The sequence below is a fragment of the Cetorhinus maximus genome, chromosome 16 (assembly GCF_964194155.1).
Source record: "Cetorhinus maximus chromosome 16, sCetMax3.hap1.1, whole genome shotgun sequence".
Taxonomy (NCBI): Eukaryota; Metazoa; Chordata; class Chondrichthyes; order Lamniformes; family Cetorhinidae; genus Cetorhinus; species Cetorhinus maximus.
The window spans coordinates 79,968,932-79,996,928 of NC_135894.1; the positions used below are offsets into that span (position 1 = coordinate 79,968,932).

The 27,997-nt window shown below is 42.8% G+C and overlaps 1 protein-coding gene across 1 annotated transcript in view; it reads right to left on the reverse strand.

The window, feature by feature from the left end:
• hunk (hormonally up-regulated Neu-associated kinase) overlaps positions 1–27,997 on the reverse strand; it is a 67,548-nt gene that overhangs the window by 24,645 nt on the left and 14,906 nt on the right. Inside the window, exons 3-6 of the mRNA XM_078560182.1 lie at positions 21,487–21,542; positions 20,314–20,449; positions 19,234–19,361; positions 4,968–5,103 (exon numbers count right to left, since the gene is read on the reverse strand). Coding sequence (XP_078416308.1) covers positions 4,968–5,103; positions 19,234–19,361; positions 20,314–20,449; positions 21,487–21,542 — 456 coding nt within the window. The remainder of the gene's footprint in view (positions 1–4,967; positions 5,104–19,233; positions 19,362–20,313; positions 20,450–21,486; positions 21,543–27,997) is intronic.

Sequence of the window (27,997 nt, forward strand, 5' to 3'; positions counted from 1 at the left end):
ATTCTAGCCCACCGGCCTCACCATCCGCCCAACTCCATTGCAACCTCGGGCCTGCATCTATAGTCTTGGGCCCTTACTCCAACCCGCCCCGTCTCCTTCGAGTGAAAATATAGAGGGTGGGGCCCTTTTAAAGGAGATGGGTCTGCCAGGTTGGGAAGTTTCGCAACTCAATCTCCCCACCTCCTCCATGAAAATCTGGCCTGAGGAGTTATTCTGCAGGACTGTTGTGTAGCTGAAAGATGCAAATCTGAAACACATTATGTTGACGTTTATGGCCCCCTCAGGCTGGGATGGCAGACAGAACTGGGGGTGTAAGACTGCAGTGACGTATGTCCTCCTCAACCGCCTCCATAGGTATTTTACCCTTGGTGGGAGAAGCGCAGTTGGCCCATCCAATGAAGGGTCTCCTCATGCCACTGTTGGGATTTTCCCTTGGTGAGAGAGGCCAGAGCCAAGTGGGATAGTAGTGTGCCTGCTGGTGTGGCACCCTGTGCCCATCAGGCCCCCCCCACCTCCAACAGTTTTCTCCTCCCTGAATTTCCCCTCCCCTCCCCCACCGCCCGTCATCCCTGGCCACCAACCCCACTTTCTGGTACCTGTCAGCCTGGCCCTGGTGAGACCCTGGACTTAACTGTAAGTCCGGGTCCATGGTGTGTCCGCTTCAGGCACTGCCAACAGTCTTAGCAGTGGCCATCACATCCAATGGCATTGCTGGGGCAAGAGAGCTGCTAGCCATTTGACTGGCCAGCAGCTCCGGGAGGCAGACTCCCTCTCAGGTGGGGGCAGGAAGTAATTAATGCCCAAGCAATTGTAAAATGGCTGTGATGCAAGCCAGCCAAGTGCAGGCGGACTTGCCACTGACTTTTATGTCAGGGGCCGAGGATCCCGCCTCCCCTCCTCCACATAAAATTCAGCCCTGCACCATTATCACTGCTGAGAAAATGCAATTGTAAAGCAAAGGTTAAATTCCTTATGTTAACTTTTGCTTTTAAGATCTGTTAGATAACGATCAATAACATTTTCATTTCCAGTGAATTCTTCAGCGGGAAGTAAGTGCTGCCAGACTGAGAATTCAGCTACAAGCTCTCTTTGTCCCAGTCTCATAGAGATATATTTCAGCTGCCCTCCTGGGGATTTATTCCTCCAAGGACACCTAGATGGAGTGCTGGCACTGATCTCTGTAAAAACTGGAGCTATGGCAGCAGCTTGAATGAGGTAAGACTTTCAAACATGTGAATTCTCACTTAGCTGAGGTGAACGATGGGTCTAATAAAAAGGGGTGTTATAGAATAGATATTTTGGAATTCCAAAAGGCTTGGGCAGCCAATCACCTCGAGTCCAAACTGTGTCACAGGTATCTTCTTGTGATCCTGAGTACATGTGTAATCATTATTATCATTGTCTCTGCACAATTGTCAGTGATAATAGTTATCATTGAATGCATAATTTCCATGAAATCCATTAAATGCCTTTGATCCTCATTACATTGTGGAATAACATATAAACGTGTAAGTAAAAACATCCATTTCCCTAACAGTAATTACCACATGACAAGTTTACGCTGGCAGTTTTCATTATAAATATGGATATGGGATAATGGAAAAGTTCACACAAAAGTGCAGCAGAAACATGATGGCCTTTTGAAGATTCTGGAAACAGAAAGTACACACAGACAGGCAGAATGAATCTCCATTCAAAAACATCAATGTGTAACATCCAGAGTCAAATAATACTGAAATGGAGGAACCATTAACAAACTGAATCATTTTCATTTGAGAAAGTCTTCAGCATGTTTCACATCTTTTTAAAAAGCATTCTCACTGATACCCTAATCTTTTTGATGTTACTCTCTCCATGAATCCCCAGCTGAGAGAGTGGGTGAGTGTCTTTAGATTCCTGCCCTTTGTGCTCATGAGGTGGGTGCTGGGTGATGGATGAGAGCGGGGAGGTTTGATCCATCTCCTATCTGCTCTTTTTGTTAACTGTCCCAGAAATTTCAGTGGAAACCTGAAACTGACCATGTAAACAATGACAAGCATGAAAACCTGCACTGTGCCATTCCACGCCACAAGTGGATTTGGCCATCAAAGTATTCTAGACCCAAACTGTCAGTGAGCAGATCAATTATTGGGATTGTCAGCAGACATTGCTCATTATTAAAACATGCATGACATCTTGCAAACATTTAACAGTAACATAGTTGCTGCCTGGGTACTAAAATTTTGCATCAAAAGCTCCAGAGGCAGCAAAAAATTCTAACCAGTTCAGAGCAATGGCAAATTACTTGTCACTAGAAATGCCTTGCCCTACTCATTAGCAGCAAACTGGAGATCTAAGTTAAAATGTGCGTCAATCATGCTTTGTTTCATTAGGTCAGAATTTATTGTTGGCTCTACATTGCAACAGAAGCATTAACCCAGTTGTTCTAAATTGGTTAATATGGGCACCATCAAATGAACACATTAAACATTCATCCATAAACAGTGCCAACAGCAATTTGTACTGTTTGATCTTTGACTGGTACAGACTATGATGTTATACATCACTGTAGGGATATGAAATAATAGATAATACCGAATTTTTGAAAGGAACTGATTATACCAGATTTTTATCGTGAAAAGTTTTTTTGTTTGATAAATATCCTACAACATTCTCTGTTGGAACCTTTGCCTGAAACAGCTGATTGATGTCTTTAAATCTGGCTAATACATTTCACCGCTGTCTACTTCTATAAATAGAAAATAATCTAGCTGTGTCTACTATACAAAGCATTTTGTAAAAGGTTGTTTTTATATATCAGTAGTTTCTTGCGCCTCACTGACCGAGTTCACAATGTTTCCATTGGTGATGGCAGACTGATGTCACTCTCTGTCATCATCATAATCTGATAGGGGTAAACTTGAGTTGGTTCTAAACATTTGGCTGAAAATTGTCTATATATTTTTTCCCATTTTTACAAATTTTATGCTTCCCCTCCCCTTCTAGGACTTTTTTTTTGCACTGTGCAGCATTCCCTGACTGAGGGAACAGTGAGATAACAATGACCTGCTCCCTGACCTCTGCCAAAATTCATTCTTGAGTTAGTCATCAGGGGCATGTGCAAATATGACTCAGAATCCAATTTTCCCTGTGGCTCTGTATCCTGCCACAGTGTATTGGATGTCTAGCACACTGTTCCATCAGGCAGTCTCCTGTTAATCCTCTCTGATCTTAATTTAAAGTGAATACTCCCACCTCCAGAGTGGCTTGATTTGAATTCTCTAATCTAACACCCACATACCTTCTGTGCTGTATTTCTTAAGAGAACCAGAGTTGGGCTTGTAATTCAATTACATATAGGTGTCTGTCCTGAATTCTTCTATTTGTTTTTAATTAAAATGTTAAGCGCAAACAGATGCTCCATTTGGATTATGGCCTCTGACAGTGGTGCTTCAATATAAATGAGGCACTACCAATGCCTCCAGATGGTCTGTTTTTTCCTGTTGGATCTTTTAATGTTGATTTTACAGACCTTCTGCTGACAATGGAGAAGGACCATGAACACCAAACTATGGATGAGTACCTGACATAGAAATAACTGAGTAGTGTTCCTGCCTGTCCTCTCAATTGGGTGCCAGCCGTGGGTCAATTGTCACGCTGTCGTCTTTAATGTTAGCAGGTTGTGGGTTTAAATCCCACTCCTGAGACTTGAGCACAAAATCTAGGCTGACACTCGAGTGCAGTACTGTGGGTGAATTTAAAATGAGGCCCTGTTTGCCCTTTAAAGTTGACATAAAAGACTCCACGACATTATTTTGCAGAGAAGGGGAGTTCCCTCCATGCATGTTTGTCAGCAGCAACATCGTGTATTTATTTAACACTTTCAATGTAGCAATATGTCCCTAGGTGCTTCACAGGAGCATTATAAAGCAAAAAAGACACACAGGCGCACACAGGAAAAAAATATTAGGTCAGATGACTAAAAGCTTGGTCAAACAGTTAAGTTTTAAGGAGTGTCGTAAAGGAGGAAAGCGGGATCGAGAGATGGAGAGATGTAGGGAAGGAATTCCAGAGCTTAGGGTCCAGGCAGCTGGCACCACCACCACTGGTGAAGCAATTAAAATTGGGGATGCTGAAGAGGCCAGAATTAGAGAAGTGCAGATATCTCGAAGATATGTGGGACTGGAGGAGGTCATAGAGATCGAGCGGGTCGAGGCTATGGAGGGATTTGAAAACAAGGGTGAAAATTTTAAAACTAAGGCGTTCCTTGCCCAGAACTAATCCACGTCGACAAGCACGGTGATGGGTGAACAGAACTGTGTGCGAGTTAGGACACGGGCAGCAGAAATTTGTATGGTCTCAAGTTTATGACTGTGCAAGGCTTACCAAGAGTGTTTTAGAGTAGTCAAGTCTAGAGATAAGAAAGGCATGGATGAGGGTTTCAGCAACAGGTAAGCTGAAGCAGGGCAGAGTCAAACAATTTTACGTAAGTGGAAATAAGAGGCCTTAGTGATGGGGCAGATGTGGTCAGCAGCTCATCTTAGGGTCAAATATGTCACTAACGTTGTGAGCTGACTGGTTCAGCCTCAGACACTTGCCATCAGCTCCATCCCCCTTCATCACTCTTTCAGAAGTAGCAAACAGTAGCTTTGCAGTCCCCTGCAGGAAAATTATAAGGTGAAACACCACAGATTTCTCTTGCGCATCGACTAATGACTGGTTCAAGGGTGACAACTGCAAATCATTGACAGCAGATAGCCTGTCTGCTGTCTCAGCTGGAGATCAGTAGAGGAATCCAGATTTGGCATTTTCCTCTGTCTCTCTCTTTTGTCCCATCTGCAATTTTCCCTCTAGCCAAGAGTGCATTGGGATTCTTCAGGACCACCCTCATAATCACCTGACAGAATGCCTACTGCTGTGGTTCAGGAGGCCTAAACCTGCCATTTGAAACATACAGAGCCACGCAACAGCGGCTCAATGCACCTTACCGATCTGGGTAAACAATGATGCCTGGAGGTGTCCCTGGGTGGTTGTCGTTCAGCCAGAGATCAGCCAGTACCTGTTGGACATTGGGCCGTTTAATTGGGTCAGGTTCAAGTAAGGATCGCAGAAAGTTAACGGCAGCTAGAAAAAATAATGCAAATTATTGGACAATAATTATTGATCTCTTTATGCAGATAAAAATGCTGAAAGGTTTGATATTGTACAGTTTACACAAAAAAGATCACACCAAAGTCTACATTTGACATCTTTAAACTAATTCTTTCAATTTGTGACAGGCTTCATTTTTTTTATTGATTTACGGGATGTGGGCGTCGCTGGCTAGGCCATTGCAAACTTGGCTTCATGTCTCCTTTTGTTTTCAGGGAGTTTTAATTTGGCCACCTAATCCACGTTAATATAACGTTACCAGAAGCTTGTTTCAAGCCCTGTCTATGATTAAACAGAGTGTTGCAGCCTAAAATATATAAATTAAACTTCAGTTAAGGCTATAAAATTACATCAGTTGATTACGCTTCTACTCTTACAATATATTAAATATATAAATGTTATGATATGGAAGGCGGTATTTGCCAGGCTGACCAAATTCACAAGGGAAACTTGGCCACGCTATCACAACAATTTTGCAATTTGTATTTATTACAAGAAGGCTTGTGCACTGAAGTCAGGAGTAATGAATCTACTACCACCATTAGAGATTTTAAAGATTAAATTAAAACACTTATTAACAAGAAAAAAAAACTTAAAGACACACAAGATTGCAGTCACACAGCTATAACAGTTCCTAAAATTTTTACTTAACCAGACTCCCAACTACATACCTCCTTTAAGGCAACAGTTCAAATAGATTCCAAATTTATAAAGCAATTTTACCACAAGCACCCACTGGACAATGGACCTCCTAAGGCTTTTAACACAACTTTGGTTACTAGAACAGCAAACTTCTGCAGGGTGGCTAGAGGCTTCATCCCCAAGTCTGTTTCACACAGTCACCTTTCAAGATCTCATACGGCCACACCTCACATAGCCTTCCATCCTTCTTTAAATACATTTCTCCCATTTTTATCTGTAAATCCCATTGTTTCCACTTGTCTTTAGAAATTACTTTTCCCCGAATATAAAATCTTACATGTTATCATTATAGCCAGTACTTTTGGGAAAAATCAACGTAATAACCTTGCCTTACTTATCTTGCCAGTTGTAAAAATCTAATCATGTCCCTTTGAAAATCAAACACCTTTCCCACTTATCTAAAAATGCAAATTTCATTCATACTGTATCTGCTGACCTCACCCTTGCTCTACTCATCTCCATTTCAAATGTCTGTTTTATAGCTCACTTCTTTGATAATGTTAACCCTGCAGTCAACTGTCTCTAGTTTAATTAACTTAGCCACACACACAGAACCACACATACATGCGCGCACACACACACAAGCCTGCAATAAAATATCCCACATTTGGAAAAATATTATAGTTTCTTGACATAAAGTTATCAATTTTCATCTGAATATACACAACAAGCAAAAAATATTATCAGTATTAAGTTTACAAAGGAATCATCCAAGAGTTCATTTGTCAGATTTGAACTTTATTAACCTGGAGTTTAAAAATACTTACTTTCCTTTTCCAGTTTACAACATTGTCAAAAATTGTTTTCAGTAGATTTTGAATTAAAGCTGTGTATTGCAGCAAAAAATTTTTATTTAAGAGTAAAATTTCCTCTCCTATTTTTTACATCTGCCTTCCCTGCCATTGAATAAATGCTGCTGTAATTTATGACAGGTGAATTCTCTTCCCAAGCCTCCATCAATGCTGTCCTGAGCCAAATATTGGGAAGTGTATGCCTTTGGATCACTCTTGTTTCCCTGCGAGAAACAAATAGCCCCCAGGTAATCTCCCATAGCCCAGGTTAGATGGTCAAACCTAGCTTATGGCCTGAGACTTCTGGTCGGTGTGTGGGGGCGGGCTCCACTTGCCGACGCATAAAATGACGTGACGTGACGTCGGGCGTGTTCGGCGGGCGTGCACCGGAGTCAGTTTTGCGCCTGCCAAGTTGTCAAAGGACTATTAAGGCCATTTAAAACCAGGCGGCCTTCGCATTTTTCATGGAACCTCATCCACAGGCGGGATGAGGTTTCATAAAGGGTTTATAACTGTAATAAAAACTTTTAGTAAAATTCATTGACATGTCCCGGCTCACGTGACACTGTCATGTCTGAATAATTTTTAAAATCCTTTTTTTCTAGTTTACCAGGTCAAATTTCGCATGCACGAAAGAGCGTAGGCCCCGACTCTCCCTCCTACCCCTGCCCGCACAGGGAGCGCTAAGCGTTTCCGGGTGCATGTCACGCTGGGCGGGCCTTAATTGGCCCGCCCACGCAAAATGGCAGCACGCAGCTGATCGCAGGCGGCGATCGGCTACCCGCCTGCCCGCGCCTGCTTCCAAACAGCCCGCCCAACGGAGAGAAAATTCTCCCCCATGGCACCACTTATTTCTGTGAAAAATTAAGGAAAGGTGGCACAGAAGCATATTCCTCATTTAATGAAAAGAATTGAAGTGATTCTGAAGTCAATGGGAAATAAAGGGATTTTGGCCTTCAGACAGAAAGGAAATTAAAGCAATATAAGCAGGAGTGCTAAAATAAGCAAATAGTCTTCAATGACTCGATCCTTGTCTTACATTTTTAGGTTGTTAAATATAACTTGATTTTCAACACGTTAGTGCCAGTGCAGACATGTCCGTCAAATAAAACACTGGTGCTATCCTAGCCATCCCATGTTATTTTAAAATGTGTGGCTGTGGCTCATTTCAATTGCTGGTGACTTTTGTTTCTGCAGCACTAAATATGAAGGATTTGTCTTTCCAGGCAAACCAATTCATACATTTTTCTAAACCTTATCCCAGGGCACAATCTTTACAGCTTTCTTATGCTACGTAGCAGCACACTCTGACCAAGCATTCAAATAATTAAAAGTATTAAGAAGTGAAGTAAAAATTCTAAATTAATTTGGAGTCTGTGTATTAAGGAGGCACATCTAAGCTTATTTAGCTCCACCTCTGAAGGTAATGTTTTAGCTCATTTGGTTGTAAACAATATATTTCAAAAACTAATGAATTGATTTTAATGAAATTTGATACATAGATAGGGTATGGCCCAAGGAAGAACGGATTAGTTTTTGGTGAAGGTGCGAATCTGGATCAGACCCTGGAATTTTTTTAAAGGATCCATTTACATTGCGAGATAGGGTGAACTGACTTTTTTTCAGAATGTTGTGGATTGTTTTATTTAGAATGTTGCTGACTGTTTTAGAATGCGGTGGATTGTCTCAGCTGCTGTGTTGGAATTTGTCGCAGCTGTCAAAATGTGAGCAGAGTTCTCAGAGCAGGTTGTTAGATGTGGATTGGCCTGAAGCCTCCTCAGTGAGATGGAAGCTCTAAATAAAAATATTTCTTTTTTCAGATTTCTACAGTTACAGAGCATCAACGTGGCAGGGAAAAGCCTCAAGGAAGTGCTGTGTGGTTGTAATAACATTGCGTTAACACAGCATGATGGAGGTAAATGCCCTACTGAGTGCCTTCTTTACTTGTTTATTCTATGAAATAGCCTTATATCCTAACAATTATGCTTGATCTCACAAGCTGTTTGCTAATATTGTGACTGGATTTCCTGTATGCTAACTATACCGAAACAGTAAATACATTCTTTATAAATGTATTTTCAATTTTGCTATATAGAGTGCACAGGAAATGTTTTCCGGTCTTTATAAATATTACAAGATGCTCTTCACTGGAATCCTACCGTACAGAAAATCCTACGGATTTTTTTTATGGCCAGGTAGCTAGAGCCAGACAACCTGTAGGACATCCAAAGCTCCACTTCAAAGATACTTGCAAGTGTGACATGAAGGTCCAACACATCGGTTCTCGTGTCTGGGAGAAATGACAGAGGAAAATGGTGACATCGCCTCTGGACCAGCATGCGCTACCATGACCATCAGTGGCTACAGTGGCTTGGCAACTATCGTCAAATAAACAACTCACAACGACACCTGATAACCACTTCATACGCAGCATATGTGGCAAAATGTGCCTCTCACAGATTGGCATTTTCAGTCATCAGAAAAAATGCACCATATGAATCTATCCCATCCCCTGTGGATTTGATTTACTGCATGTCCATCATCTTAGCAGATGGAAGCGTGCCAACAACCATATAGCAAAGATCATAAGCTTTTAAAGTTGTACTTTTTAAGCTGACGTTCCCAATGAACTCCCATAATGGCTGTGGTGGTAACCAGTATAGGCCTGAAGGGATGCTGATTCAATCTAGGGCTTGTGCTGAGTTAACGGATTAGGGTTACAATGTGAATGGGACTATTGGTCATGGTGTCATTTGCTAGAGATGGGGGAAAGTCCATCAGAGTTGCATCTAGTGACCTTTGTGGAAAAATGCTTGTGTGGACATTGGGTATGGGCAAGATTTGACTTACCTGTGCTGCTCCCCTTTTCCACAAATCAATAACTTATTCACCTTCAATGTGATGGATAACACAGGTCAGGCACTAGGTGTACCTACTGAACTCTCTTCATATGAATTCAGCCTGATGGCATTCCGTTAGGTGTCAGTTGTGGCTCAGCATTCATGTCCCTGAATCAGAAGGTTGTGAATTCAAGCCCACTCCAGGGACATGAGCAGAAAATCTAGGCTGGCATTGCAGTACTGTAGGAATGCTGCACTGTCAGAGGTGCTGTCTTTTGGATGAGATGTTGAACTGCCGCCTTACCTACTGTCTCAGATGGTTGTAAAAGATCCCATGGCACTATTTTGAAGAAAAATAGTGGTTTCTCCCAAATATCTTGGCCAACATTTGTCTTTCAATGAATATAACCATAACCATCTCCCCTGCCTTCACTTTACTCCTGCTGCAATCTGGCAGCGACTAAAGTGTCACGGGCACGCCTTGATTCCTCAATGGCGTCACTGCCTTCAAACTGACCCTCATCACCCTCTTGAGGCTCCTGGGCCTCATACTCTTCATCCTTCGAAGAGCTCTCATCCCCCTCCATTTCACCCTCTGGCTAGGGATCACCTCTTTGCAGTGTGAGGTTGTGAAGGGCGCAACCCACTGCAATGATGCGTGAAACCCGATCAGGACTATTGTAGTGCGCCACCTGAGCGGTCCAAAAAGCTGAAGCACATCTTCAGAATCCCAATGGTCTGCTCTAATCACAGAATCACAGAATTGTTACAGTGCAGAAGGAGGCTATTCGGCCCATCGGGTCTGCACTGGCTCTCTGAACATTTTAACTTAGTGCCATTTTGCTGCCTTTTCCCCATAACCCTGCACATTGTTTCTTTTTAAATAATCATCCAAGGTCCTCTTGAATGCCTCAGTTGAATCTGCCTCCACCACACTACCAGGCAGTGCATTCCAAACCCTAACTACTCGCTGTGTGAAAAAGTTTTTTCTCACCTTGCATTTGCTTCTTCTGCAAAACACTTTAAAACTGTGCTCTCTGGTTCTTGATCTGTTTACGAGCAGGAACAGTTTCTCCCTATCTACTCTGTCCAGGTCCCTCATGATTTTGAAAACTTCTATCAAGTCTCCTCTTAGCCTTCTCCTCTCCAAGGAAAAGTCCCAACTTCTCCAATCTTTCCTCATAACTGAAGTGCCTCATCTCTGGAACCATTCTTGTAAACCTCTGCACTCTCTACAATGTGTTCCTATAGTGTGATGACCAGAACTGTGCATAATACGCCATCCGAGGTCTAACCAGTGTCTTAAATAAGTTCATCATAACCTCCCTGCTCTTGGTACCCTATGCCACTATTAATGAAACCTAGAATACTGTATGCTTTAGAAACAGCTCTCTCTACCTGTCCTGCCACCTTTAATAATTTATGTACATATACACCCAGGTCTCTCTGCTCCTGAACACCCTTTAGAATTGTACTCTTTATTTTATACTGTCTCTTCATGTTCTTTGTACCAAAGTGTATCACCTCACTTCTCCGCAGTGAACTTCATCTGCCACTTATCTGCCCACTCTACCAATGTGTCAATGTCCTTTTGAAGTTCTACACTGTCCTCCTCACAGATTACAATTTTCCCAAGTTTTGTGTCATCCACAAACTTTGAAATTGTCCCCTGCACACCAAGGTCTAATCATTTATATATATCAGGAAAAGCAAGGGTCCCAATACTGACCCCTGGGGAACTCCACTACAAACCTTCCTCCAGCCCGAAAAATACCCATTAACCATTACTCTTTGTTTCTTATCCTTGAGCCAATTTTGTATCCACATTGCTACTGCCTCTTTTATGCCATGACCAGTGCATTGGTGTAGCAGCATGTGTTTGGCATCAGCAGAGTGTTAAGGTCTGCTGGGGTGGTGGTGGTGGGTGCTTAGGAGTAGTCTGAGCAGACCACCCCTACACACCCACCAACACCCCAGGTCGCAGTGCTAGTCATTGTCTGAAAGCTGAGACCCGCCTGAGTACTGCTGCGCAGTGCTGCCCTTGAGACTACAGAGGCAACCACCAGGAGCAGACCCGCCCTGCAGCTCAGCAGTGTGGTGTTCCACTGGCATCACAACAAGACCGGCGTGGCGCAATGGAAGTTGGACTATTTCTGTTACACTCACCTCAAAGTGAGTAAAGTGAGGTCTGACTGCTGCACGCCACCTTTTTCAAACAGGATTCAGACCGGCATGATTTCCCGCCGGCAAGATTGAAAGGCGGCATGTGATTCCGGCGAGAAGCTAATTTAATGAACCTTCGTGTGATCGTAATGAATGCAAATGGCGTTCACGCCACTGCTCAGCAGGATACCCGACCCGACGTTGACCTGCCATTGGGAAAACTGAAAACTGGTTTTACGCTAGTGAGCTTCCGGTTTTTGGCTTCTCGCTAAATTCCCCGCTCCCGCCCACCATGAAGCCCGCCGCGGGTGAGATGGGAGAATTCCGCCCTTAAGAACTTCATTTAGTCTCAGCCTGGCTCTTGAAGTTTGCCCACGGTGGATACTCAGTGAATTAACATGGTAGGTGTAAGGGCAAAGGGCGGTGGGTGGGGAACATGGGTTGATATGTGTTGGCACTAAATTGGTATTGGAGACATAAAGGGCCATAGGTGGGGGGTAGAGGGGCATAATTTGGCAAAGGGGCTATAAATGACTTTTGGGGTGATTGGGGGAGCATAGTTTGTATCAAACTATCAGAGGGTATGAGGGGCCATGAGGGGTGGTGGGTGAGGGCCATGAGGTGGCATGGGTTGGCATGGAGGGTGTGGGGGAGGTGAGGGGTGTGACGGGTGAGGGCTGTTTTTTTGTTTTATTCATTTCTTCATACCTCCAACAAAGCGGAGCACCGGGGCCGGTGTTTCGCCAGCCTCCGCACCCAGCAGCCTCTGAACTCTTTCTGGGATTGCCATGTCTCCCATTTTCACCTCCCCCCCACCCCCAGCACACTCTCCCTGACCCCAGACCGAAAATCTGAACCTCTGGGGTGCCCATTCCCAGGTTGGGTTTGCGTAGTTGGAAATCGTCCAGACTCTGCGCTCCCGACTCAGAAGTGAAAATTCAGGCCTTGGAGTACATTGACTGTGTTTTGCGTAAGTTTTGAACAATGGCAGGCACGGATTCCACAGGGGGGCTGCTATCTAGATACGTCCATTCCAGCGGGAGGCGCCCACCCACAGTTATTCCATTCAGAACTTTCCGGAAGCTTGAGATATTTTGTGTTGCAGTTGCAAAGGTCACCTCACTCTTGGCAGCCATCTTAACAGTTCATCAGTGTCCATTTTAAATAAAAGACAGTTTCAGAAACTTCTGTACAAACACAGAGTCCATATTTAAACTTATGAGTATGTCACTGGGCATGACATTAAGACCCAGCTCCCCCATAGCAACTTCAGGAACTTGATGTGGCAGGGACGGAAATATGCACCTCACCACTCTGCTGATGCCAAGCCCACGCTGTACTCCAACGCACTGGGCCACCACAGTGCCTCCAACCATAACTAAAATAATAGCATGGGTAGAGTGGCATTGGCAGAATGCCAGGCGTTATGCTCGGCCACAGCTTCCTTAGCATATTGATAAGAAGAATATTTTTGTATATTTTTGTAGCATTAAAAAAAATACCTCTTAAGAGTACCACTTTGTTAAAGGGGGAGTTCACTGTACAGGAAAATACTTTCACATGTTTTTCTCTCTCTGCCTCCACTCCATTTTCCTTTAACTTGGTGATTAGGGATGGCAAAGAGAAACCTGGGTTACGAAAACAGAAAGGCATTTTCTTCACTGAGATGTTGAAGAGGAGAGGCTTATGCAGTGTCCTGTGTGCATCTGACTCCTCGAATACGTAAAATTCATGGACAGAAATTTAATCCAGGTGACGGGGGTCTGGTCTGCTGGCTGGCGACTCAGTGAGAGCCTCACATTGCCTCCTCTGGGGAAGACCCGCCACATTAATTGTGCCCGGGATCCAGGGTGTAAATCCAGCCCCCTGAGGGATGTCAGCCAATCAGAGACCAGCAGCTCTTCATTGCAGGCAGCGCCACTGGTTGCTGCCAATAATGGAACAGAGTCCCAGGATCAGTAAGGGACCCAGGTCACAGGTGGATGAGGGATGGATGGGGGTCATGGGGCGGGGGTGACAGGAGCTGGGAAGGTATTGGGTGGGGTTGGGGCAGCAGCAAAGTCATGGTGATAGCTCTCAGCTAGCCACCCCTTCCCAGTGCTAGGCCCTTCAATCAGGCACTGAGTGCCTGACAACAAGGGTCCCATCCTGTGAGCCTGCAGCAGGCTTCCTGCATGACTGCCCTGCCTGTTGCTGGTTGAATACCCATTAATTACCCACTTAAGGGCCTCAATTAGCGGCGAGGTAGGAAGGCTGTCCACATGCTTTGCTGCCTGGACTTAATCGGAGCAGAGGCAGGAAGGTGACGGGGTCCCCACTCAGTCCCCTCCCACCCGATTAAATGCCCTTCCCCCACCTCCAAACCCGCCTTGAGTAGGGGGGGTCGGGGGGTGGGGGGGGGGTGGCATTAAATTCTACACATGTACTGGGAAATAGCTGAATTCAGTTGGGGTATCATGGGAGTCTACTAGTGCAGAGAAAAAAAAAACTAGTTGTACTAACAGACTGCCATCTTTAAAAAATTACAGCCGCAGCTGAAGTAAAACATTAAAAACATCAGCTTTCAAAATTTGTTATGACAGCTTGTACTTTGTTCCTTGATCGCAGTTACATTTCTAAAACATAGTAAAATCCCTACAAGATAAAATGGAAAAATCTGTAACATATGTCATACATTATGGCCTCTTCTTTAAAAAAAAATAACAGTTTGACAAGGACTATTACTCCATGTCTGGATCCACTTTGCTTTGTTTAACAAAATGAGAAACTAAAGTGACATAAATTTAAAACAGTCCCCAGACATAGTGGGATCATATTATTTATAGTCAGGCTTGACATGACTCATTACGACAGTGCTCCAGTAGGTTCCACGATGTATCAGTTGTTGAAAGTGATAGCATCTGACATATCTCACCGACCATAAAATAAGGCCAACTAATTGGAATGAATTTCATGACATTGGATGAAATTTTATTGCGCTATTTCAACATTTAATTTTGGAATTGTTCTGGTAACACTGTGATGCGGGGCACACGGGTTTTAATGATTTATGTCAGAGTGGTAGAACCATGGTTGGCATCCAAGGTTTCGCACACATTTTCCCTGATCGCTATGTGTTGGTGAAATTGTAAACACAGTGAAAAGACATCCTTTGCTCACCATGACCAGCAAAATTGTAATAAGAAAAACGTATTTACAATTTTTGGTGGCAAGAACAAATATGGGAAATCTTTGCTCATTGGTGGAATCTCCCCCTATAGCGACCACACAATTTCAGTCAAGCCAATCAAAAGAGCTGGTGGCAATCCTATACACGTACGACCTCCTTCTGTGCTGTATTTTAATGTTAAGATAAGGAAAAGCTCTCCTCATAGCAATGGGCTTTCTTATAGCCAACACAACAGCAGCACTGGACTATCGTGAGCTGGACACAATACTCAGTTGAGGCCAAACCAGAGTTATTAAAGTGAGCTGCACAACCCCTGGGACAAAAGATGTTTTTAAATGGATGTTAAAAAGGTGGGGAAATATTAAATCAGGTTGGGGGGCAGTTAGCTCAGTTGGCTGGATGGCTAGTGAGTGATGCCAACAGCGTGGGTTCAATTCCTGTACCAGCTGAGGTAATCCATTAAGGCCCCGCCTTCCCAACCTCACCCCTCGTTTGAGGTGTGGTGACCCTCAGGTTAAACTCGCCACCAGTCATCTCTCTCTAGTGAGAAAGCAGCCAATGGCCCTCTGGGACTACGGTGACTTTCACTTCACTTCATTTTTCTAGTGGCAAGAATAGAAAGAAAAGTAGCCATCATTGAAAAATATTACTTTCCATTACCATAACGGGGGCAGAATTTTGCCCTTGGCGGGCGGGCTCGATGGGGGTGGCCAGGAAGCCAGCCACCGCCCGCGATCGGCACTGCACCGCGATTTCATACTGGCGGGCCAATTAAGGCCCACCCAGCATGAAACACGAGCAACAGCGCTGAGCACTGCCTGTGCAGGGTGGGTGGGGGGAGAGGGGGGTGGTGGAGTGCGAGCGGGCTGAGCATGAACATCGCGCATGCGAGCGAGTGAGCGTTGCATAATCTCCGTGAGGCACAGAGCTGTCTCAGGGGGATGACGAGATATAAAAAGATAAAAATATAATAAAACATGTCCCTTCATGCAACTCTGTCTGTGATGAGGTTTCCAAAATAAAAATGCAAAGGCCACTTGGCCTTTTCGTCTGCCCGCCAACCATTAGGTTGGACGGGCAGCGAAAAATGTACTTTAATTGATTACTTAACGGCCTTAACAGTCCTTTTAATTGTCGGAGGGGGCACTGCCGGCTCCAGTGCGCACCCGCTAGCCAAACTTTCGTGCGACTGCACGTTGGCTTTGGCGTGCTCGGCCGACGTCAACGCGCGTCATTTCACACTCGAGCAGGTTGGGTGCACGCACGCCCGCCCGCCCACCAAGCAAAAATTTCTGCCACAGTATTGAAGCAGTGGATTGGCAACAAAGAGGAACAATTTAAAATAAAGGGTACTGTTGAATCCTAGTCACTTGTCTGGTTGGACTTACGGACCCAGGTTGCACGCTTGTTTTGGGATGGCCAAGTTGGTACCATAGACAGAGTAGATCAGCAGACCGTTCTTAGGTAGAACACATTCTATTTATTTACAAAGGAATCCAGCAGCTACACTTGTGTGTTTACAACTCAAACCCTGTCCCTACATTACAGACTCCAACTACAAACTGAGGTAGACTGCGCTACTCTGCTCTTGGATACTAAAGTCATGTGATCTTCCATTATAACATTCTTCTTAAAGGTATATTACACATCAGATTACCAGGTACAATTCTAAAGGGTGTAGGAGCAGAGTGACCAGGGTGTATATGTGCATACATCATTGAAGGAGGTAGGGTAGGTTGAGAGAGTGGTTAATAAAGCATACCGGATCCTAGGCTTTATAAATGGAGGCACAGAGTTCAAAAGGAAGGGTGATATGATAAACCCATATAAACCACTGGGTCAGCCTCAACTGGACTATTGCGCCAAGCTCTAGGCACTACGTTTTAGGAAGGATGTGAAGGCATTAGAAGAGATCCAGAAAAGATTTATGAGAATGGTTCCAAGGATGAGGAACTTCACTTACGTGGATAGATTGGAGAAGCTGAGACTGTTCTCTTTGGAGAAGAGAAGATTGAGAGGAGGCTTAATAGACGTATTCACAATCATGTAGGGTATGGAAAGAAGAGGGGTGGAAACTGTTTGCAATGGCAGGAGGATTGAGAACTAGAGGATACTGATTTAAGGTGCTTGGCAAAAGAAGCAACTAAACATGAGGAAAAACCTTTTAATGCAGCAAGTCATTAGGATCTGGAATGCACTGCCTGAGAGTCTGGTGAAAGCAGATTCAATTAAGGGCTTCAAAAGAGCATTGGGTAATTATCTGAAGAGAAAAATATTGCAGGGCCACGGGGAAAAGGCAGGGGAGTGAGACAAAGTAAGTTGCTCTTACAGAGAGACAGCATGGACACAACAGGCCGAATGGGCTCCTTCTGCACCATAACTACTCTATGATTCTATATCTTCATCTGTGACTTTCTGCAGGCCTGCTGCTTCATGTGTTAGTAGGGCTGATCTTATAGCCATGCTGGTGGTGGTGCGTTACTTTATACTGGGAGCCCAAGCTGCTGTGGCAATATGCACTTTATTTTTACATGCATGTTGCAGCCTGGAACTATGGATAGTGACGCAAGAGGTTCTTTCTGTCCCATAGCTGACCAGGAATCTCTCCCGCTCTTCACTGCCTGCCATTGGCATATGTTGGAAGGATTTACAGGTTGCTACTCAACCTGTATAGGAAGGGAGAGGAGAAGGAAATTGGCCTGATTTTAATCCATTCAAAACGCATCCACTTAAACCCATCAACTTAAACCGAGTTAAAATCAGCTAAATTGTGTTTAAAAATCAAACTGTAGTAATATAGGTCTGCAGAGGTGGTTTATAATCAATCTGTGAAAATGGCTCTCAAGCAAGTTACTGCTCAGATTGTGGGCCTCATTGAAAGGTTAGTGCCTACTTCTGCTCTTACATCTTATGGTCTAATGACCACCCTTGACTAAAACATGTACAAAGCAAAAATGAACAGTGATGGAGAACGAAATCCCCTGCAACATGCAAAACCACAGTGGTCCTGGGATTTGTCTGGGTTCTGTTTCTTTTCTGGTGCTTACGTGTGTCTGGATTCAATCTGTCTTGGAAATGGTGCTCTTACATTGCCCTAAGATGTTATTAAATTATTTTAAATTGTGAGATGCTTGATATGAGAGTTCCACGTGCTGAAAAATCACTGAAGTTATGTAACTGAGTTTCAACTTCTGACCCACTACATTTATATTCCTCAGAAAATATGCTCCAAGCAAGCAATGAGAGAGAGTCAGCTTACCTATTCTTCACAAATTGTTCAATTGATTCACATTAGCCTGCTGCATAATTGACACCATAACTGGTTAGCCCATGACTGATCTCAAATGCTGTGACCACCTTCTCAAGGGCAATTAAGGATTGGCAATAAATGCTGGCCTTGCCAGTGATACGCATATCCCATGAACAAATATAAGAAATGCAGTTTAATCATGACTCAGTGAGTTAGGCTATTTCCTATTAAAAATACTACACTTGCTCCTCTAATGGTTCGACGGGTATATCTGGTGAGTAGTTGAGCCACTCAGACTCGGTAGGTGACTAGTTCATCTCAAGTCTATGCATAGTTGCCTGACCTTATGCCATGTAATGGGTGGGAGTTCTACAATTGGCCTCAGTCCCCTTGCATGAGGGAGAAGTAAATTAGCCAGTGTATCTGCTTATGGTCACTATCCAGTGACCCATTCTGAAAGTATGTGTGTGTGAACACCAGGTAAGGACAAAACTGAGCTTGGTTACAATTCACCCCTAGTTATGTTGATTGTCAACACACATTCAAGGCTTAATGACCACTGAAAACAGATACTGGAGTTTGTATATCTTATCCCAGCAAGAAGGCAATGTCTTCAATAGAGGAGGGGAGAGGATGGGAGAAAATTATTGTATTTTTTCATCTAATTCTTAAATGAAGATACATGTTGTCATTATTCTAGATGATCCTTTTATTTTTTTGCAAGATTTGCCTTAAGCCATTCCAGCCCAGCCTCCGCTCTCCTCTCCACATTAGTCCAGAGTCCCATTGCTGGAGTCCTGGCTTCAAGCTGACTGCTCACCCCCTTATAAATCCCGGATAGCAGGATTTATCCACTGCTAACTGGATAAATCGTTCCCAGAAGCATTTGCATTAAAATGGCACTTGGAAGAATTATAATTGAAGTCCAAAAAATACATACACAAAAGCTGATAAAGCATGCACTGACAAAATACAGAAACTTTTCAAATAATATATTGTGTATACACTGAGATCAGGTATGTACATTAAACTTATATAGAGTGAACACAAATGAAACTAAAATTGGCAACTGGATTTCCTAGCTGAGATTCCCCTTTAAAAGTGCTAAGGCGACTAATCCCTTAGTAACGCATATCGAAGAGCTGCATAATCTGCTATTATGTAATAAAATCCTTGATCTGTTATTACCTGATGAGAGATGGACAGGTAGGGGATTAAGGTCTTTATCCACCATTTTCTGATGCAAAGCTCTGAGGCTGAATGGCTCCACCGTGAATGGTAAAGTGCCAGTCAGCATCGCATATGTATTCACACCACTAAAAAGCAAAATTAAAGTTTTAGCACATGTGCCATTATCAAGCTGATAGATCTTTTACTCCCTTCCCTCTGCCCTACGCTGCCCCCATGTCCCGCCATCTTCCCTGATCTATGCTGCACTGAGAACTCACATTAGTTGCAAATCTGCAGATGAACTACAACAACCAGGCACATGAACACAGCCCAGGCGTTATTAATTCTCTGGAGTTTAGAAGAATGAGAGGTGCTCTCCTTGAAACATACAAGATCCTGGGAGGTTGATTCCACATGCTCGGAAACCTTGAACACGGGGGCACAGTCTCAGGATAAGGGGTTGATCATTTAGGACTGAGATGAGGAGAAAATTTTTCACTCTTAGGGTTATCTTTGGAATTCTCTACCCAGAGGGTTGTTGGCTATATTTAAGGCTTGGATAGACAGATCTTTGGTCTTTCAGGGAATTAAGGGATATTGGAAGTGGGCAGGAAAGTGAAGTTGAAGCCTAAAATTAGCCATGATTGTAATAAATGGAGGAGCAGACTCAATGGTCTACTCCTGCTCCTATCTCTAGTGATCTTGTGTGTAATTCTGCCATTCCTCGAAATAAAAAAATCCCCCATCTTTGAGCACTGAAGTTGATCATTAGGAATGCCATGCAAATTGAGCTGGGACAGTTTTAACTGTATCCCCTCTGCAAAACATGATTCGGGAAATATCGCGCTTCAAAAAATAACTGCAAACGTAATCTGTCTGGAAAAAATAACATGGCCTACTCCTGGTCCTATGTTCTTATGTTCCTGCTCCTGCCACTAATGCAGTGAAACTGTGAAAGCAAAATAAGAGTTCAAACCCTTAATCAACATAGAGATACAATATTTCTAAAGAGCAAGATAAGACAATAAAGCTGCAGATGTTTGTTTTCACTGAGTGAATATTATTTAAACCTAGTTGCAAAATTAGTTAAGCACTTACATTGACCAAATGTCCACTTTGGGACCATATTTCTTGCATGCTAAAAGCTCTGGAGCTGCATAGGCCGGACTCCCGCACTGAGTGCTGAAAGGATCAGAATAACCCAAAATACCAGCACAGTTACTCAATCCGAAATCTGGTGAATTGAAGGGAAGGAAGATCAAGATGAAGGTGGCCTTGTATAATCATAATCAGTCTCACAATACTATGATTTAGTATACACAGATCAAATGCAAAAAATTTCATTTTCTCAGTCTTGCCAGTTTATAGCCTCTTACATTAAGAATCAGTCACTATAAGCTTCCTACTAAAATTAAGTAGTCAAATTCTATGTTCAAAAAGATTTCTGTTTCATCCTATAATCTATTTGTATTTATTCAAAGATGTTGTTCCCCTGCTGAAACATGACTTTGAATTTGAAAAATATTCATAAGTTTGAAAAAAAACAATTGCATTAATTCCAAAGTACTTAGAATTAGCAGCAGTAGACTATATTGTTAAAATTTAACATTACTCTTTCGTAAAATTTCTCTTTCAGGATTAATTGTAAAACATGCACTTATATAAGGTCAAAACTTCTCAAACACTTCCCAGAATGAATGGCGTTTGAAGTACTGTTAATGTTGTTATGTCATTACAAATTGCATCCAGAACCAACAGTTCACCTCTCATTGCTAGTATCCAATTCACCATTCATTAATCTCAGAATTCTGGTCATTTTCCCTAAACAGATTTCACAATGTAAATTTAGAAGAACAGAAAATGCTGAAATACACAGCAGGTTGATCAAAATCTGAAAGAGAAAATTCAGGTTAACATTTTGGGTGCGTACCTCTCTTCAAGATAACGGTCCCACCCAAAACATTAATGTACCTCTTCTTTATCAAATACTAACTGACCTGCCAAGCTTTTTAGCATTCTGATTTCATTTCATATTTCTAGTATTTAAGGTTTTCCCTCTCAACTCTTCCCAACTGTTGCTTTCCAATTTCAACTTGCGCCGCTGCCCTCTCCCAGAACAATGTTCTAATTTTTGTTTAACTCCTCTCAATCTTTCTAACTTCACAGGACAGTATTCCCTTCCAACTCTCCTTTGAAGTGAAACAGCTACCCAGTCAAATTGAAAAAGGATCTATCCCCTCCCAGCTCTGAACATTTGTTGACAGAGTGTACCTATTAATTTTATATTGTTCTTTTCATCCAGTAAAAGGTTTTCAATCTTCAGATCCCTGCAAAACAAAACAAAACTCAAGAACTCATTCAGAAAGCCTGTTACAGCGGAACATGGAAATAGCTATATTATCTTATACTAATATTAATGACCTAGACCTTGGTGTACAGGGCACAAATTCAAAGCTTGTGTGTGATACGAAACTTGGAAGTATTGTGAACTTTGAGGAGGATAATTTAGAACTTCAAAAGACATAGACAAGTTGGTGGAACAGGTGACCGATGAAGTTCAATGTGGAGAAATGTGATGTGATTCATTGCTGTAGGAAGAACACGGAGAGACAATATAAAATAAAGGGTACAACTCTAAAGGGGATGCAGGAGCAGAGCGACCTAGGTGTGTATGTGCATAACTCATTGAAGATGGCAGGACAGGTTGAGAGGGCAGTTAATAAAGCATACAGTATCCTAAACTTTATTAGCAGCTGCATAGAGCACAAGAGCAAGAAGGTTATGTTGAGCTTGTATAGGACACAAGTTCAGCCTCACCTGGAGAATTGCATCCAGTTCCGGGCATCACACTTCAGGAAGGACATGAAGGCTTTGGAGAGAATGCAGAAAAGACTCACAAGAATGTTTCCAGGGATGAGGAACTTCAGTTATGAAGGCAGATTGAAGAAGTTGGGGCCCTTTTCCTTGAAGACAAGAAGGCTGAGAGGAGATCTGATAGAGGTATTCAAAATCATGAGGGGTCTGGACAGGGTAGACAGGGAGAAACTGTTCCCACTGCTGAAAGGATCGAGAACAAGAGGGCACAGGTTTATAATAATTGGCAAAAGAAGCAAAAGCGATAGGAGAAAAGCTTTTTCAGTGAATAGTAAGAGAATGGTGGAGTCAGGTTTAATCGAAGCATTTAAAAGGGAGTTAGTGTTATCTGAAGAGGAAGAATTTACAGGGTTATAGGGAGAAGGCGGGAGAATGGCACTAGGTGAACTGTTCATTTGGAGAACTGGTGCAGACACAGTGGGCCGAATGGCTTCCTTCTGCATTGTAACAATTTTGTGAACTTTGAACTAAAATTATTGGAAAAAAAATTACCATACTTCAGGAACCTAAAGAGAGTTGTCGTCAAAGTAATGAAGTTATTCTAAAAATATGTAATTACTCAAGGTCAGTACTTTCACAAAATGTGAATGAAGCTGTTGAATACAGGGTGAAGTGTTTATTGCCTGTTAAACATGAGTGTTCCTCTGGGGAACTGTCAGACTTGTTTTTGGTAAGTTAGGCATTGCTGGTTGAAAATAAATGAAAAATAGCTTCGTTCTCTTCCCCTGACCTATTATTTTATGGCAAAACTTAATAAATCAACATTGATGCACTTTTAATGGCTAAGTGCACCACATGAAAGTCCAGAGAGTTTGCAGCAGATCTAGGGTTAAAATTCCAATAAAATGCTGGTTTTAATATACTGTTAAATTTGTATGTTTCAAATTTCTGTGTGTGCTATTTAACTAAGAAGTTAATCAATTAGTTAAAAAAGGGAAAACAGAGAATTGATGCAAATACATTAATTAATCAGTGCACAGAGAAAACTTTCTGGTGTGGCAGCGCCTCTTAGCGCCTCAGACCAACACAGGTATGTACGGTTTATGACTGCGATAAATGGTTCTTCCAGTGTCACTTTCAAGCTCTGATTGTAATCCCAGAATAAATTAAAATATAGTCATTTCAAGTCCTAACATGAATCAGATTCTAGGAAATAATTTGACATTCTTTTGTCCTGTATGTGAGGTTATCAGTTACATAGAAAAGTATGTACGGTGTTATGGATTCTCATTGACCAAAGTGAGATGAACCATCTGTGCAAGAAAGTACAATAATAATAGTCATTTGGTAGGTTCAATTTAACCTTCAGTATGGTGCTCATTAGGATGATGGTTTGTTCAAAACTATATGTAATTTTTCTGCACATTCATTGTGGAGAATGAGCTTCAATTGTCCAAATTCCTGATTGGGCCAGCTATTTTTGGTGGGGGTGGGCCACCATCCTTAATTGGTCAATGATCTTGGCAACAGACTCTTATTTGGCAATACGCCTACCCATGTCCCAAATAAGGATCACCTCCTGCTCTCGGCGCCTGTGGCAAGACTTCTGCCACCTCCAGAAAATTCATCCCTCAGTTTTGGAACCAGTCATATGTGTTATTCACAATAAGAGGTTGCAGTGGAATAATTAATCCAGGCTGGTCTTTTGGTTCAAGCTGGTTTATTTTCAAGACGACTCCTCAGTGCTACTGACTTCCAAATTGCTTCCACACAAAGTGTTCCAGCTGTATCTTTTTATTCACTTCAGATGGAATAATCAATGCCCATCACCTGTTTAACTAGCAATTGCCTTTAACAAGGTGATTGCCATGCACTGTGATTATTTATACATTGACAAGACCGACCGAAATACTAGAACATCAGAACATAACAAATTGGAGCAGGAGCAGCCATTTGGCACTTTGAACTTGCTTTCCCATTCAGTAAGGTCCTGGCTGATCTTCTACTTTAACTCCACCTCTCTGTGTTGTCCTTATAAGGGCTGCAGCGGTTCAAGAAGGCAGCACGCCGCCACCTTCTCAAGGGCAACTAAGGATGGGAAATAAATGCTGGCCCAGCCAGTGAAGCCCACATCCCGTGAATGAATAAAAAAAAACCCTTGATTCCCTTAGTGTCCAAAAATCTATCAATCTCAGCCCTGATGATACTCAATGGTTTGAATTTTACGCTCCCCCACCACCAGGTATTTAGGCGGGGGTGCGGAGCATGAAATTGAAGGTACAGGATTCCCTCCGGGTTCCCGTCCGCACAACGATTTTATGCTGGGGCGGGCAAGGCCTCAAATGGGAAGCCCGCCCATGCCCCAGTTGAGGCCCTCAAATAGCAAATTAACGGCCACTTAAAGGCCGCTTCCTGCCCAGCCTCAATCTTCAGGCTGGCGGAAAGATTGAACCCCCGTGGGGGAAGCCCGGAATACACCAAAGTTACATCCAGGGTGGGAAGGTGCGGTGTGGGGGAGGTGGGGGCATCTCCAACAGAAGCCCCTACTGAAGTCAGGCACGCACTCCACCACCCCCCCCACCAACTTAAGGTCCGATGGCCTCTGGATCTCCCCCTTCCCCACCCAGGCCTATCGCCCAAGATCTCGATCGCCCTCCTCACACACCCACACCCCATCCCTGCCCCACCAGGCCTTCCCTACTCTCCCCACCCTGGGACACCCTGAACTTACCTGGGCCTCAGGATCCTGGATTTAGTCTTCAACGTCTTCGTGTACTTTCTTTTCTGTCTCCTGCAGCGCCGTTGGCCATCTAAGGCGGGACTCCCTCCCGAGTGAGGAGCAGTCAATTAATGCTCGTTGAAACATAAATTTGCTGTGGGGCATTTGGAGTTAGCGGGGACCTTGCTCTCTCTTTGGATGGCGGGAAACAAGACCTTGCCATCCAAAAAATTCAGGCCAATGGCTAAGCATCCACAGCCCTTTGGAATTGAGAATTTTAAAGATTTACAACCCTCTGAATGAAGAAAGTTCTCCTCATTTCAGTCTTAAATGGATGACTCCTTATTCTGAAACTGTTACCCTCTAGTTCTAGACTCCCGTGCCAGAGAAATACTCTCCTAGCATCTACCTTGTCAAGCCCCTTAAGAAATGTATGTGTTTCAATACAATCCTCTCTCATTCTTCTAAATGCTAGAGAATATAGGTCCAATTCCTCCTCACAAAACAATCCCCTCATCCCAGGAATCAATCTAGTGAACCTTCGTTACACCTCCTCTAAGGCAATCCATAATTAAGGAAACTAAAGTGCTATTTCCTGGTCTTATACATTCTGTGTGTTTCTATGATTTAAAAGCAATAAATATAACATTTTTCTAGGCTATGAACACATTTCTAAAATAAATGCCATATGAAGTTTCAGAGAATGAAATTAAAGATAATTTATATCTTTGTAGCATAAAGGCTTGGTCTAGTGGCAAATCCTTCTTGAAATATTTAACAGGCAATAAACCCTATAGCTCAGATTTTCACAGAGCCAGGCCGACCACAGAGGCCCTTAAAAATGGTGGGACCCAATTCCAGGATTCCCGCCCTCATTCCTGGAGCCAGCAATTTTCACTAACACGGAATTAAGGTGCAGGTGGTGGCTCGCAACCTGCACTCCTGATCTTGCTGGCTCCATTGTGGGGGTTGGCATCTCATAGCGCCCCCTCCCCCGCACCCAACCCCGTAATTTTCATGGAGTCCAGCCAGCTTGTCGAGTATTCATGGTTCCTGGCTCCTCAGAGGATTCATGAACAATTGTCTGAATTCAGGAATCTTTTGAAAGATGAGTTTGAAAGCTCTTATCCATGCACCTTCATATTCCCCATGCCCCCTCCATGCCTCTTCAATGCTTCTATGCACCTTCCATGCCCCCTGCATCCTCCATGCCCACTCACCCAGTATGCATTATGTATGGAATCAATGAACCCATATAATAACAATGGCAAGTCCTGAAATACTCATAAAAAAACCATTTGGAAATATGCTTTAAAAAAATCTGTTGCTTCTACAACCTTATAAAAGTGTCAGTCAGACACTGCCATTTATAGGTTCAATAACAGAAGCTTTACCCCACTTCGTACCTGTTAATCTTGCCCAAGTCAACATACGGACATTGAAAAAAAAGAGTTCAAAGAAATAATAGCTTATTATAACCTCATAAAGATGTCAATCAATCAAAGCTAACACTCCACTTCAACCTGTGCAAACATACTCTTGCTGAGCTGACCCCATTAGCGAATCTTGGAAATCAGCCAAGCATTCATAATGAGACCATCTGGAAAAACAGATATCTGGCCATCTGTTTCTGTTGCTCTCACCCCCACCTCCCTGGAGTGAAAATAGTGCATGCAGGGCCATTTATACAAAGACAGATCTGCTGAGTTGGGAGATTTTCTGACTCAAGCTTCCACCTCATTAGCAAAAATGTGGCCCTATGCATCTAAAAAAATCAAACAATTTCAGCGCATCCCTTGGAAAGAGCAAACACATTGAATAATCACTAGAATGTTTAATTAATTATATCAAAAGATCATGAAAAGAGCTGAAATTACAATTTGTTTTAAGTTGTGAATTCTGAAATGTAAATCATTAACTCAAAATACAAAATTGTTTAAATATGCACAAAGTAAAGATACATGTTTCAACATCTGACAAGTTATTTTTGCAACATAGACATAAATGGGTCTTTTTCTGGTTGGCAAGATGTAATGAATGGTGTGCCATAGGGATCAATGCTGGGGCCTCAGCTTTTTAGAATTTATATGAATGACTTGGATGAAGAGATTGAAGGTATGGTTGCTAAATTTGCTGATGACACAAAGATAGGTAGGATAGTAAGAGGCGAAGAGGACATAAGAAGGCTACAAAGGGATATACATAGGTTAAGTGAGTGGGCAAAGACCTGGCAAATGGAGTATGATCTGGGAAAATGTGAAATTCTCCATTTTGGCAGGAAAAATAAAAAAGAAATGTATTATCTAAATGGTGAGAGATTGCACAGACCCGAAACGCTGAGGGATCTAGGGGTCCGAGCGCATGAATTGCAAAAGGCTAGAATGCAGATACAGCAAGTAATTATGAATGCTAATAGAATGCTATCATTTATTGCAAGTGTAATTGAATATAAAAATAGGGAGGTTATGCTTCAATTATACAGGACTTTGGTGAGACCACATCTGCAGTACTGTGTACAGTATTGGTCTCCAAATTTAAGGAAGGATGTAAGTGCGCTCGAAGCAGTTCAGAAAAGATTTACTAAACTAATACTTGGATTGGGCAGGTTATCTTATGAGGAAAGGCTGGACAGATTGGACTTGTATCTGCTGGAGTTTAGAAGAGTAAGAGGCAACTTAATTGAAACATATAAGATCCTGAGGGGTCTTGACAAGATCAATGTGCAGAGGATGTTTCCTCTTGTGGGACAATCTAGTACGAGGGGCCACTATTTAAAAATAAGTGGTTGCCTATTTAGGACAGAGATGAGGAGACATTTTTTTCTCTCAGAGTGTTGTGAGTCTCTTCCTGAAAAGGAGGTGGAAGCAGAGTCTTTGGATATTTTTAAGGCGGAGCTAAATAGATTGTTGATAAGCAAGGAGGTGAGAAGTTATCGGGAGAATGTGGAGTTGAGGTTACAATCAGATCAGCCATGATCTCATTGAATGGCGGAGCAGGCTTGAAGGGCCGAGTGGCCTACTCCTGCTCCTAATTTGTGTGTTCGTATGTACATATTGCACAATTATTTTCCAAATCATTAAAGAAAATATGTCATAAGACAAAGCCAATCAGTCCATTGAAACTCATCTCTCTCATAAATTTTCCCATCACAATACCAGCATCACACCATCAACATGAATTTAACACGCCCAAATGTTTTTACTTCCATTATATTATTTGGCAGCTTGTTCCAAATATGATCACTGTTTG